Source organism: Dermacentor andersoni, chromosome 10 (genome assembly GCF_023375885.2).
Source record: "Dermacentor andersoni chromosome 10, qqDerAnde1_hic_scaffold, whole genome shotgun sequence".
Classification (NCBI taxonomy): Eukaryota; Metazoa; Arthropoda; class Arachnida; order Ixodida; family Ixodidae; genus Dermacentor; species Dermacentor andersoni.
In genome coordinates this window covers 105,521,549-105,536,298 of record NC_092823.1, presented here as the reverse complement: position 1 = coordinate 105,536,298, position 14,750 = coordinate 105,521,549, and the positions used below count along the sequence as shown (strand labels likewise).

At 46.0% G+C, this 14,750-nt stretch overlaps 1 protein-coding gene across 4 annotated transcripts in view; it reads left to right on the top strand.

Moving 5' to 3' along the window:
- The first annotated feature begins 402 nt into the window (after window positions 1-402).
- Window positions 403-14,750, top strand: part of LOC126544582 (uncharacterized) — a 29,053-nt gene continuing 14,705 nt past the window's right edge. For 3 of the 4 annotated variants that reach the window (XM_055077747.2, XM_055077748.2, XM_055077746.2), the window contains exons 1-4: window positions 403-504; window positions 2,408-2,452; window positions 4,219-4,432; window positions 12,580-12,705. In XM_055077747.2, the coding sequence (XP_054933722.1) occupies window positions 485-504; window positions 2,408-2,452; window positions 4,219-4,432; window positions 12,580-12,705 (405 nt within the window). In that variant the 5' untranslated portion in view covers window positions 403-484. The remainder of the gene's footprint in view (window positions 505-2,407; window positions 2,453-4,218; window positions 4,433-12,579; window positions 12,706-14,750) is intronic. The other variant, XM_050191997.3, reaches the window with a different exon arrangement.

The window sequence follows — 14,750 nt, the reverse complement described above, 5'->3', positions numbered from 1 at the left end:
CGGTGAGAAAGAGGTTGGGCGCGGACATCGATGCATAGAGAGATGGAGACGTGCCGCAAACTGGGGTAAGGTCCCAACAACTGCCAATAGCATTAAAAAAAAGGGGAGAAAGCGCGCTTGAAAAGCGTGCCGGAAAGAGGATGTCAGCGGTATAGAAAAACAAATTGCCGGGCGTGGCGCGTCACTGGGACATACTGTTTGGCCACCGCCAGATGCATTGGCAGGTGGGCAAGTCATCGCCCCCACCTAACTTGCTCTGTGCTAAAGGGGGACAAAATAGGCTGATAACGAAGACAATATGCGGGCTGGCTGGCCGCTTCTGGCTGGCCGCTCGCCCGCTCGCACGCTCAACCGCGGCTGCAAAATCGCAAAAATGCGACGCTGCCGCGATATCGAGCATGTGCGCACGGCACGTAGAAAGCAACGTCGGCTTATCAGAGCGACTTTCCGGTGCAGTTGCCTGCTCGCTTGTGACGGCTGCAAGATGTCTGGGGCTCGCCGAAGGTTCGTGGCTTTGTTGATCTATTCTACGAGCAAGAGGTTATGGTTAGCCACTGCGTAGTTTTTCTGAGCTCACATTTAGGTGCCGATGATTCTTGTAGCGAAAATGTGCACTCACCACATTAACCGCGCCTTCAGAATAATAATAAAAAGAAAATGATGCGGATGCAAGATGAGTTTAGAGTTTTCAATTCTTGGGCGAGTTTGGTCAAGTTTGCGGAATTCGGACTCCATGCGTTTCTTTTTTTGGAAACGACTGTTTTATGCATTGAAGCACAAAAGTGACTGGAACACCGATGCCTTTCGACGGACACAAATTGAATATCTCGGAACTGGTGTCAAGAGGATTCGTTCCAAGTGATACTCCGTGCGAACTCAGCGGCTATAGTTCGTAGATTGAGATATGAGGCGTAAGATAATTAAAAAGTTTATTAGCGTAATTACGTTAATTATTAAGTTGAACATCTTGACTGCTCGTAGAAGTAATGGCTGCATCATCGAGTAGTTTAGATAAAAGGTGAAAATGCGGCTATCTCCCATAGGCAATAATAAAAAAATTGACGCAGTTAAACAAAGACACCCCTTATAATGAAACTTAAAAACCAGGTGATAAAATTACACGAATATATGCACACATCAGTATCTCCGTGTGCGTGGATCATATATGTGTAGTTTACACACGAACTTCCTTGTTCATATAAACACGCGGATAAAGGCAATTGTATCGACGTTGTCCTTATTATCTTTTCTCGGATAAAATATCAGTAGAGATGTGTTGCATGTGGATTCTTTATTGTTGGTGTAGAAACAATCCTGTAAGTCGAAGTAGAATTTATGACATGATGACACACTGTCAACAAGATGATGAATTTGGTGATATTTATCAACGCGCATAGAGCTGAAATGGTTCCATTGTCGTTTGCAGTTCAACTTCGAGAACGCAGAAGCCAATGTCCGCGGGGATGGTCCGTGCGTCACCGAAGCATAGCTGTCTCTCAAATTTCGCTTTGCTATGTGTTGTGTTAAAGTAGCTGTGGGAAAAAAAGAGTTTGTATTCCTACATTTTAGGGAAACGTGTTTCGTTGAGGCCTCAACGGATCTTCTTCGTGAAATGCGCCCTCACACAAAGAACTATTAATATGATGTTTTAAGCCCGCGATAAGTGCCGTGAGACTAGCCGGGCTTCGCGTTTGTTTTTGTGTGTTTTGTGGGCTTTCTTTCAGGTTTGGAAGAACCTCTTATGTAGCACGTCGAGACCAGCAGAAAGTGGCATCGGAAATTTTTTCTCGATGGCCAACAATTTTCGCATTGAAATTTTTGCTGTGAATATAAATTTTAGCGGAACTGATCCTTCGATCAATACGATTAAGAAAACTTGTCTCCACGCAAGTTCTTAGCTTGTTCAGTGGCCTTTGTATTGAGGAGTAGGAATTTACAGTTCGTCAGAGATGCTGTCTTCCAGTTTAGTGTAAAACAGTTGCTTTTATAGGGTACTTTCTTGCAGAACCTGTCAGCTTTTATTTTGTTTTGAAAATCCAATGAAATGTGAACACCCAAATATCCGGAGGTGCTGTGAATTCAAATAGCCTGAACATGTATATATTAGGTATTTCAAGTGTTTCACAACCGAAGCCTAGCCTATTTACACCATCTTCTTGCATTAGAACGATAAAGCATAATCAAACTATGCATTGGTGTGCAAGACTGCAATCGAAGCCTATGTTCAAGATTAAGTTATAAACTAAAGAAACGTAAACGTAAATTTGATGCGCAGGGCTTAGACATGCGCGCTGAGTTATTACGAAAGGATGTATACAAACCATGGGCATATCATGTGTATTTGAACACGAAGAATATATGTGTCTCGTTTTTGGTAGCTTACAGTGTGTTTTTTGTTCTTCTTCAGCTATTGTGCACCAGAAGCAACAAGCTCACAGGACTCCTTGAACGGGTGGGTACTTCCAATTGTAGAGAAAGTCAATACGACAGTGGCTATAGCTATGCTTACATATGGAAAGGGCAGTATACGGCGCTGTTATCCAGGGGCGTCTCAGATAACGTTAGCTATGAGTTTAAGAAAAAGAAAAGTGCAGGTACAGCATATGTTCTTGCGACCAGCCGTGTTCAGTCATGCGTTCTTTTTACATTCTGGAAAGCCTTCGTGCACCAATAGCTAATTATAATATTTGAGAAAATAAAATTCTCAATTTCGATTTATGGCGCGACTTCTCGTAGTGAAACGGTTATGTTGTCTTTAAACATCCCATCCAATATGTTTCCACGCGCTTGCGCTTGAGCAACTATATTTTAAGTAACTCAGCTGATTGCCGGACTAAGAAGCCGTCTGTGGAAGTGGCGAGCTGTCGGTGTTGGTGTTGGCTTGCACTGAAATCGAGCTGCTTCGTGACCATATCAGCCTATAAGCTACTGCAGTGAAAGCTTGGCCGAGTTGGTACAGCTTGTGCTTGTACTTTGTATTTTTTACACGGTGGAAACGGCAGGAGGCCAGGAAACACTCATCCATCGATTACGGATGGGTGTGGCGTACACCAGCCGATACCTTCACAAGATTGGACAGGCACGATACCGAATTGACTGTACCATCTGTCACATTCCCGAGAAAAAAGCTCACGTACTTTGCGTGTGCCCTCAATATGTGGCCGAACGAAGAATACTTCAGTCTAGTGTTGACTGCTTGGACTCCCGCCCCTTTTGGGAAGAAAAACATTTTAGGCGCGTGGAGAAGAGTTGACAATGGCCAGCGTGCCATAAAGTCACTCTTTTATTTTCTACGTGAGACAGGTTTAGACGCTCGCGTCTAGAACCTGTGAGACGTACAGATAGTGTGAAATGTCTTTATGCGATAACTTCTTGTGTGGACATTACTCTTGCGTGTATTGTGTCTACAGTGCGCATCCGCGTATAGGACAATGTGTATATAGTATCTCAACAGTAACATAATCACCCGCCACCTACGTTTCCCTGTATTTCCACTTCCCCTTTCCCCAGTGAAGAGTGGCAGGCTAGGGACACGATATCCAGGCCGACATCTCCTCCTTTCTCTTCATTGAAATCTACTACTCCTCCTCCCTGGTCTGCCGTCGTTTGCGCTGATTTGAAATCGTAAGAAGCCTGCGCAGTCACCAGTCGGTGGCCGAGGCACGCAAGAAGCGGATTTACGTTAAGTCGCTTCTAGACAGAGTAGTGTCGTGGAGCGTGGACGCGTGATCACGCGTCACGTTTCTTACTTGACTCGCTACGAGTAAAGTGAGAGAAAAGTAATTAGGCTGGACATAGCACGCGTAAGACTGCCGAATTGGATGGTTTAGGGGGCAATAACAATACTCATTACACATTTGACGCCTATAATTAAAATGAATTCTATAATTTTCCAAATAATATGCTTTTTCTATTTAACTATACATTTAGTATACAGAACAATCCTGGTGTTGAAAGCACACTGATGACTACGCATCATAAAGTTCATAAGCGGATACTGAACTAAGACTTTTCGAAAGCTTGAAAAATGTTAGCTGGCACATCCTGTACGAGGAGATTTGATTCAAGAGTATTACAATTACAAGTATACAGCTTATCATAACGCGTGTTGCTGATATGGTAGCTTTTCTACTTACATACGCGATAAAGATATTGTTCAGGTTTCTTTAAAGCTGCTGAGCTTATTACTATATTTTTTCCTTTTCTTCCTGACTGCAGCCTTCAGGTCAAAGTGGAGCTGAGAAATGGCCATCAAGTTCCGTGCAAGTTATCCGCAGCAAGCGTCCCGTATCTCGCCCAATGCGTAAACTGCGGCTTTTACGCGCTGGAATGGGCCACACTAAGATGCGGTCATAGCCTGTGCGAAGGATGCTTCGTTGAATGCGAGGAGTACTTTTGTGCCTTCGACCAAGTAACGACTAGGAAATTTGAGGTGATGTATGTCTTATCTTTGGTTTGAGAGTTTTAGTCGGTGCATGCTAAAAAAAGGGGGGGGGAGGGATGTTCGTGAACATTCACCTATGAACTTTCGATATCGGAAACATTGAAGGTACGCGTGCAAATCGCTGGAAACGCTTGATGAAGTCTGCACCTGCTGTTTTACATACAAAGCACAATATGACTGTATAAGGTAACCTGATGCGGCAGAAAACATTTCAGCGGAAGGGATGGTTAGGAAATGCAAACATTGCACATTTTTACGTTTTTGGACACCAAATGAACAACTCCTGCCATTGCCTGCATGGTAGCTTATCAGAATTCTCATTTCGAGGCGAACATGTATGATAGCTAGGATGTTATGAACATGTGTCCTTTTCAGTTTGGAAGTGTGTAATGCTGCAGAACGGAAAAAGAGTGAAGTAGCAAGTGGGGGCTGTTAAAGAGGGAAACGAATCAACCGATTTCTCACAGCATCGAAGTTTGCCTGGTGAATGGTCGAGCATGCTATTCATGAAAAATGACGCAAACGCACTAAAAGCCCCGAACTTGCGAAAGGAAGCAGGCGCACTGTCTATCAAAGTTAGTTAAGGCCGCCTTCACAGCGCACAATCAAGCCGTGGCCTTGCTGCCAAGTCCAACTACGCTTTGTAGTTTATGGCGTGGTCGACGGCGTATTAGGTAAAAAATCATGGGTGGCATCCAAAGGAAATCATGCAAATTCAGTGGTAGCCAAAGAGAGCTAACAAAACATTTCAAGAAAGTGGAATCGACAACAGAGCGGAATTCAATGTAGCCGGGAATGCCGGGAAGTCTGGCAGGCAAACACATCCAAGTTTTCAACAGACACCACCTCTCTCTCAACTTAATATGGCAGCAGAGAATAAGTAAGTACATATTCACCTGAAAATATACCTCGCAGCTAATTGGACTTACGCATTAGAAAAGAATAGACAAAAGTTTGGTCGACAAGGAGAGAGAGAGAAAGAAAGCTAGGACTGGAAAGGCAGGGAGGTCAACCAGAAGAGTATCCGGTTTGCTACCCTACACTGGGGGTGGGGGAAAGGGGAATAGAAAAAGGAGAAAGGGAGAGAGTGAGCACTGAGTACGTGTGGGCGGGACACTATGCACAGGGACACTACAAACGGTCTCTACAAACAAGGAGACAAGACCAAGTTGCGTGGTGATTAGACATGAAACGCCCTAGAAAAATGCGCACGTAGCTTCAGACGCTTTACAAATGTGAGTGTAAAGTGCATAAAACTTCAGCTGGCCATTCCAGCTGGTTGCGCTTGCAAGAATTTGCAAGAATTTCGAACCAAATTCCGGACTACGCATACCCAACCAACTCTTCTACCACCAAAGTCTGATTTCCTGCCTGGACCTATGTGAGTGTTATCGGCACTTCTTGACAGTTCCTTTAGCAACTCCGACGTCCCTTACGCGAGCCGCAGCCCTTTTTAGGGCTCTCGGCTGACCGTCTCGCTGCTGGGCCTAGCTCCGCCTAGCATGGGCGCAGGAACGGAGCGCGATGGTGCGCGCACCTGGCGCGAGATCCACAATAACCTGTCGAAACAGCGTCAGCATCCTTCGCCACCAGCATACCCCACAGTGGCTCATAGGACTCAATCAAGAGTAGAACCGAAGCCCCCGCCGCTGCCGCGCAGCGATTATAAAATCATCCTAAGAGTTCGTGGGGGCCTCAACTGCGCTGGAATCCATGCATGCATCCTCAGACAAGTCATCCTCAAAGCTGCGGGGCTCCCCATCACCGACCGCACCAGTTCTGACCAAATTCGTGTCAACCCCATCAACAATACCGTTCTAATCAGCACACCAGACATTGGACGTGCAGATCTCTACCACAGCATCGAGAGTCTGCAATTCAATGGTAACCCTTACGAAGTCGCCACCCATGTGGCCGATCCCATCGATACCTGCAGAGGATGCATTCACTTGCCCCCAGATTACTCAGAAGATGACATCGCCTCAACCCTCCGCAGATGCAACCCAACATTGATTATTGGGGGTGCACGACGCCTGGGCAATACTGAAACCATCATGGTCATATTCCAAGGCGAAATCATCCCTTTCTACGTCAACTACGACGGCTGTTCACTTCGATAACGCCCCTTCAGGCAGAAGGTAGAAGCCTGCACCCGATGCCGCGGGATTGGTCATCGCCAGGACGTCTGCACTAATGCCACCGACACACTCTGCCCCAAGTGTGGAATGAAAGACGCACCCATGGATCACGAATGTGAACCGATATGTGTTGTGTGCAACGGAAACCATCAAACCGGCTCCTTACTGTGCAAACAAAGGTTCAAACCGCGCCCTACACGTCCCAGGCACAAGCAAGACACTTCACCCACCAACCGAACTCCCAGTCTCGACCGCACTCGCGACTCAAGCCGGCGAAGAAGTCGGAGCAAAAGCAAGGACCGCGGGCCTGGCTATGCAACCCAAGACGTCGCCTGGCCAGCTCTATCATCAAGCCCTACTCTCGCCAACTCCTCGCGCAACCCACCCCAGGTAAGCTGGGCTAAGGTAGCCTCTTCCAGCTGCTCCTCAAACCAGAGTGCTAATAATGAATCCCTCCTTGAAGAAAATACAATTTTAAAAGCCGAAATTCAAAGACTTAAATTAGAACTCCAATCTCGTCACCCCTCTACTTCAACCTCTGAAGCCCCTCTCTCTAACACGACCCTTTCGACTCATCATCCATCAGCCCTACCTGAAACCTCTTCACACCGCCCCATGGACACTAGCCCCTCCACTGAACGGGAACCGCCTCACCCTCCCCCCAGCAAACGTAAAACTCCGAGCACTCCGCGATCAGAGGACACCCTAGACGAGACAATCTTAAATTATAACGACAGATTAACCGCTTCGGAGACTAAATTTCATAATATACTCACTGCAATTGAAAAAAATCAATACAGAGAACACAGCCAGGAATGAAAAGCTCGACAAATTCATCGAATTCGTACAAGCACACATCCAACAAACTACAAGTTGGATAGCTGGAGTCACCGCGAATCATCCTAACATAGTTGCACCTGCTCGATCCGCCTCCCCACCAGCTCCGCTTAACAATGGCCAATAGTCCGACCCGCTCCGAGTTTGAAGTGTGGCAGTGGAACTGTAGGGGGTTTCGAAAAAAGAAAGCACACCTCCAGCAGTTTCTAGCCTCCTCTTCTAATCTCCCAGATGTCATTGCGCTTCAGGAAACTCACGGACTAATCAGCTTCCCAGGTTATAATGTCTATCAGAACAATAAGGTCTCCCGGCCCGATACGGCAATTCTTATACAAAAGCACCTCACTGCCAATCACTCCCAATTCGACAGCGTCGATATAGAGCACGATTTCCTAGAAATTATTCCTCGCAAAAATAATGCACCTGGCCTTTACATTCTCAATATCTATAGTCGTCCACAAGACAAACATCACCGCTTTGACTCCCTTTTCGCTCAAGCTATTGCCGCTGCCACCCACCACCCCCTCCTAATCCTTGGAGATTTCAACGCACCCAACCATTTGTGGGGTCACTCTGTTTCTACTCCTAAGGGCAGAGCCCTATGGATCCACATACAAGACCACAGACTCACATTACATAATGACATCGATGCACCAACCAGGCTAGGCAATAGCGTAGCTAAGGACACCTCCCCCGATCTTACGCTTACACACAGAATCCAACACGACACATGGCACAACTCACAAGTTAACCTCGGCAGCGACCATTACATCATTACCATCACACTACAATTCAAACACAAACCCTTTGCACCCAAACGCCTCAGCCTTACCAATTGGGTCAATTTTCGAGAGGCCCGCCAGATATCAGCTCCCACAAACATTCAAGACATTTCAGAATGGGTTCAGCAACTACACGCAGACGCCCAGACGCACACTACCACTCTGCCCCCCGAAACCGCTCTCACTACGGTTGATTCCAAGCTTTTACACATGTGGGAAGCCAAACAGTCTCTTCTCAAACGGTGGAAGAGGCAACGGTTCAACCGAAAACTAAGACTCAGAATTGCCAAATTAGACCTCCAGATCCAGGAGTACGCCACACAACTGGCCTGCCAGCAGTGGGGCCAGGTATGTGAAAGCATGCATGACAACCTCGATAACAAGCGCACATGGCAACTCTTGCGACACTTATTAGATCCTACCACATCGCGCACACACCACAACCATAGCATAAACAAACTGCTACATGCACACAAAAACAATCTCAACGGATTCTTCGACGACCTCCGCCATAAACATCTGCCTCCCGCTCAGAAGTATGACATGCCAAAATATACTGGCGAACCCAACGACCTACTTAGCGCCGCTATCACGGAAGCAGAGGTTCGCCATGCCCTCGCCACCCTGCGCACAATGTCAGCACCAGGCCCCGACCTTATTAACAATAAAATACTCCGAAATCTAGACGACAACTCTGTCACAGCCACCACGGCGTACTTCAATCACTGCTTTGACACTGGCACCCTCCCTAGTTCGTGGAAAGATGCCAGGGTAATTTTTATCCCTAAGCCAAACAAACCCCTCAACACTTCTAATCTCAGGCCTATATCACTAACCTCTTGTCTAGGTAAAACATTCGAACACGTCATCCTCAACCGACTCAGTAAATACATGGAGGACAACAATCTTTATCCATCTGAAATGGTAGGTTTTCGAAAATCTCTTTCATGCCAAGATATCATGCTTCGAATGAAGCATGACATCATTACACCCAATAGCAGTCTAGATACGCAAGCAATTCTCAGTCTGGACCTCCACGGAGCCTTCAATAACGTTTCACATTCCGCCATCCTCCGAGAGCTTAATCTCATTGGGGTTGGCGGAAAGACATATGACTACATATGTACCTTCTTATCCAACCGTACCGCAACGATACACATAGGCACAGAGCAATCCCTTTCATACGCTTTAGGTAGCTACGGCACGCCCCAAGGCTCAGTGCTGTCCCCTTTTCTTTTTAATCTTTCTATGATGCCGATGGCGCAAGCATTGCGGTCTATTCCCGATCTGAAGTTCTCACTCTACGCCGACGACATCAGTCTTTGGACGACTGGCGGCTCCGACGGAGAGATTCAAGACACCCTACAGGCCGCAGCAGACGCCGTCGTGGCTCATGCCGGGGCTATGAATCTCACATGCTCCCCTCAAAAATCCGAGCTGCTACTTCTGCCATCCCACCGGGGGGCCGGAAAACACATGTCTAGCATAGAGGTAATCCTAAACAACATCCCCGTTACTAGAGTGGACAGGCTCCGGGTGCTCGGTTTACACATTCAAAGCAACCGGCTCAACACATACACCCTACATACACTCCAGACCACAGTCGATCACACCCTGCGTCTTCTAGGGTGAGTCTCCAATAAACATGGCGGACTAAAGGAGGCCGAACTTCTCCGCTTGATTCAGGCCTTCGTTATCAGTAAAATTACATTCGCAACACCATATCTACATTTCCTTAAATCAGAATCAGATAAGATCGACACTCTTTTAAGCAAAATATATAAATTCGCTCTCGGGGTCCCCATACGTACCTCCACTGAAAAGCTAATGCTTACTGGAACTTTCAACACACTTTCTGAACTCACAGAAGCCCACCTCACATCCCAATATAGCAGACTGTCTAACACCGCAACAGGTCGACACATTCTACAAACTCTTTCTATCACTCCGGCACCCATCATCAAGACTAAATACACCATTCCACATCACATACACGAGAACCTCTGCATCCCCCCACTTCCTAAAAACATGCACCCTGTGCATCACAAACAGCGCAGGAGGCAGCGAGCAAAGGCTCTCCAAAAACAATTCTCCACCTCTAAAGACGTGCTCTATGTTGATGCCGCCGAATATGCGAACAGAAATCATTACGCAATATCAGTCATTAACTCTCATGGGCAGGTCGCTGCGGCCGCCTCCATTCCTGGCTCTTCCTCGGAGGAGGCGGAGGAAGCGGCCATAGCCCTGGCCCTCACGATTCCAAATTCATCAGTTATCGTTAGTGACTCCAAAGCAGCCATACATAACTTCGGAGCGGGTAGGGTCTCTAAGCCAGCTTTTTCTCTCCTCTTGGCTCATCCTTTCAATCAAACTGTGGCATTAATCTGGACTCCCGCGCATGCGGGCCTTGCCGGAAACGAGGCGGCTCATGCCAGTGCCCGAGGATTTACAGTCCGGGCTCAGGCATCAGATGCGTCGGACCTCGCCACGGAGGAGGCGCCGTTTACAGCGCGGGATCGACTTATTACTTACCACGAAATCTGCACACACTACCGATTAGACCGCTTAACCTTTCCGCCACTCGTGGGCAAATCCCCGCGTAGGTGTGAAGTTCTGTGGCGACAGCTGCAGACTCGCACCTTTCCGTCCCCTTACCTCCTCCACCGCATTCATCCCGCCATTTACCTTTCTCCCTCTTGTAAATTCTGTGTCTCTCCCAGAGCAGACTTAAACCACATCATGTGGGGGTGCCCTAAGCACCCCCTTCCCCCTTTCCTCAAGCAACTAATATCTAGTGAGGAGCAGTGGGAGGCTGCCTTGCGCAGCTCCAGGCCCGAACTTCAGGAGGCCATCCTGGAGTGGGCTGAGAGGATAAAGGAGGCCTACTTCAAGTAGTTCCTCCCCCCACCCTCTATTCCATTGCCCCCTTCCCTTTAAAGAGGGATAAATAAAGTTTTTCATCATCATCATACCTTGTCTTTCATTCTTTACAAAGCTATTCATTGGAATTTTCAGAATAGCAGCCCACAAACAAATGTGATGAAAAAAGAACACTCACAGTACATATCCTTTATGTTAGTTCTTTTCACACTGAAATATTAAAGGTGTGAAACAATAACAGGAGAGTGACCCACGCAAGAGGCCGCGTTTCTACCAGAAAGCTTGCCTTCGTGCATAACGTCTGCCGCCAGCGTTTCCCGGTAAAGCTTACGGTTACATAAGCTGCAGTTTCAGTCACCAAGGGAATGGTGGCTGAAAGATTGCAGCGCCAGAGTTCCGTACTAGATATTACTGTATAATACTCTATGCTGCACGGAACAGCAACGGAGGGAGAGAAGAGCTAGTAGTCTTGTCTAGTTTCGTTAATTCCGTGCCCAGAACGCCCTCCGACAGCATAGTTACTCAAACGGTCGAAACTCGAGCTTTCTGCTTCAAATCACACGTGACAGTACGATGTTTTCAGGAGCATCACTGCAATGCGAAGAAGAGGTAAAACTGTAAGCTACCATCAAATCGAATATTTTTCATGAGATATCAAATATTACTACCAAGATTAACCTTGGTCTAAATATTACAAATGTGGTTCTCATGTGTCCAAATTATGTGTAAAATTCTTAAAACTTAAGCGGAAGAAGGAAACTGAACCTGGACACCAAACAAACATTTCTGCGTAAACAACAGCCTCGTAGTGTTGTGTCGAACAGAAGACAACACCTATTGAGTGCCTGCATAGACCAGGCATCGCAAAATTGTCGGTAGGAGCATCAAGGCCACGATCATCTCTTACAGGGAGCTGCTAGGTGCTTGAGTATTCCCACTGCAGCTGTTAGCGGTTTCCCCTCTAAATGGCGCTCCCAAAATCTTTATTTAGAACGAATACCGCTTGGGTCTGTTGTTTGGATGATATAAGAGAACGGTGTGTATCGCAGAAGATACGGAGAGCCTGTTATCAGGAGCGGTGTCTATAACTTTTGCAGTAGCACCGACTCCCTGGCGATAGACGAAAGAAAGTCACACGCAGTGCGACGATCTTTCAGACCGCTAACTGGTCGAATACACGCCTAGTCGCTGGTGATCTCTTACTGCAGCCGAAAGTGTCCTGCAGCCTAAGACCCAAGCGTGGCAGGTTTCACGGCCTCTCCTTAGTCAGGCCGGATGTAGTAGTGCCACTCGTTGCTCGGCGAAGTCTGGCTACCCTTTAAAGAAAAAAGACTACGAAAGATTATCGGCAGGTTATACTCATAGTTTTGGAATTATGAGGACAAATAAGAAAACAAAAAGATTCTGCGTTCTTATTTAAATTGTGCTTGCTCCCTTAACCTTATTGCATTATCACTAGAAGTTGGTTTGAAGCAGCGCAATTTCTTGCTAATTACAGCGGAACCTGCGTCAAATTTCTACTTTTGTGCAGGCGAAATCAGGAAGGTGCCAGTACACGGTGTACAAAGACGTCCTCATCGAATGTCCATGTTGCTCACGCTCAAGGGACTTGTATACCATTGCGGTGCGAAGACGTTTTCTTTTCTGAGCTTATTAGGAGTCTGGCTATAGCGGATAGCCGAACCTGCCAACATGTAGTGTGTCCTATCTATATAATAATTTGTGAAATTTTATTACGATCAAAAAGAAAGAACATTATACATATCCACTAGAAGTTGTGTTGTGTCTAGCATTTAAACCCATAGCAACCGTAAAAATGTAAAAACTTTGTGCGTGTATTTCTCTTCTCGATGATGCATAGCGGTGGCTCGTCACACAATACGTAAAATGTTGGTAAAAACACAAAGTAACATGAGAACTTTTGCACTAGAAACCGGCACTCAATAGCACCGGAGTAGTTGTTGGCTGTTCATCAGCTTACAGTAGCATTTTTAACAAAGGAGACATTGTGGTTGTTCTGGGAGGTAGCCAATAATTGCTCTAATATTTGCACCACAGAATGTACCATCAGTACTAGTACAGTTAAAATGAACACAGCCTGGGGCCTGTCGTGTTCCTAGAACTAATGACAATAGCACCAAAAAAATACTCCTAAAAGAAGAGAAAAAACACATTCTTCTGGCTTGCGTCTAGCTACCGAAGCGAATGCGTACCAAATGCCCATATAAAAGCAATTATTATATAAGGTTACGGCCAAAATATTGGGGCTACCAATTAGTCAATTAAGGATGATATCACTAAATTTTAAACGTACTTGTACTAGATGGAAATGCGAGAAATACGCTTCATCTTTTGGCCAAGGTTTCAAGGCTTTTACATGACTCCAATATAGCTCTTTGCAGGCTTTCTACAATTCCAAAGCCATTCTGCATGGTCACAAAATATGTCACTAACGGCGTAGTGTATCATATACTCGAAAACAGTTAAAACGCAACTATGCATTTCTACAGAAAATGTACGCATCTTTTGGCATATGCGACCTAAAGAAAGGTTTGTTTATCTTTAAAAGAAAACTTTCTTTGCAAACCTGCCCTGAATATCATTACCGTGGCTGCCGGCGGATACTGGTGCGCTTTCCATCATGCCGAAGAGTTCATGCACCTAAAAAAATTTGAATTACGTGCCCAGAGGTGGAATCAGACCACTGTCTCTCAGAACAGCACCCCCATGCTCAAACCATTAGCCCGCAATTGCCTGAATACTTCTATGTTGTCAATGAAGTGATGGCAGCTTCTAGTTTTGAAAATGCTATTGAGAGTCATATTCTTTGATTGTTCTGTTATTCATCTCTGCACATACGCAACTTTTTTTTCTGTTTTGTTAGTTAGTTACTTTGTCACTCACTTTGTTTTGTACTTTGTTAGTTTCTATTCCGCTTTTGCGAATTTCAGTGCTTAAACTATGTTCTATTTACTGATGTATTCTTTTGATGTTGCTGAATATGTTTCCATTGTGACCACCTGTATTTTAAGCCCCCAACGATAATGCCGTGCAGGCGATGTAGGTATACCGAATAATAAATGCTAACTATAGTCAGGGACAAACTAACCGTAATGAATAAGGTCCTCCTGAAGAGACACAGTGCGCCCGCCCTTAACCTCTGAAACAGAGCCGAATCCTCGGAGAGTCTGCTCTTAGGCTAATGATTTTGCTCTGCTGAAGTAAATTATAAGCCTATTGTAAAATGAAATGTAGTTGCTTGAAGCTGAAATATACCTTGGGCTATGCAGCGATATCCCGGTCACCCATTATATTTGTCCTAGACGTTCACGTTTCGTCCTGAAACTGCTGGCATAAAGAAGTTCTGTACGGGAAAGACAGCCGTATTAAACAGGGAAAACGGCACGATGTCAAAGGAATAAGTGAACTTACCTAGCCAGTGCATCTATGGAATTTTTTTTTTAGTTCGGTGACGTACATTTATGTTTGTATTCTTAAGTTGTCAGCGCTTGTCCCTTAGATTGCTTTTGGAGATGAACGCCGCGTGTGTCGCATTCTGCAACTTCGGTGCGAGAGAGGCAATGAAGGCGCACCAGTTTCATTTACGCCAAAGATGCAGGAACGAAACAGGTAGATTTTGGACGTTTCCTGAACCGCTTCCCGAATGCT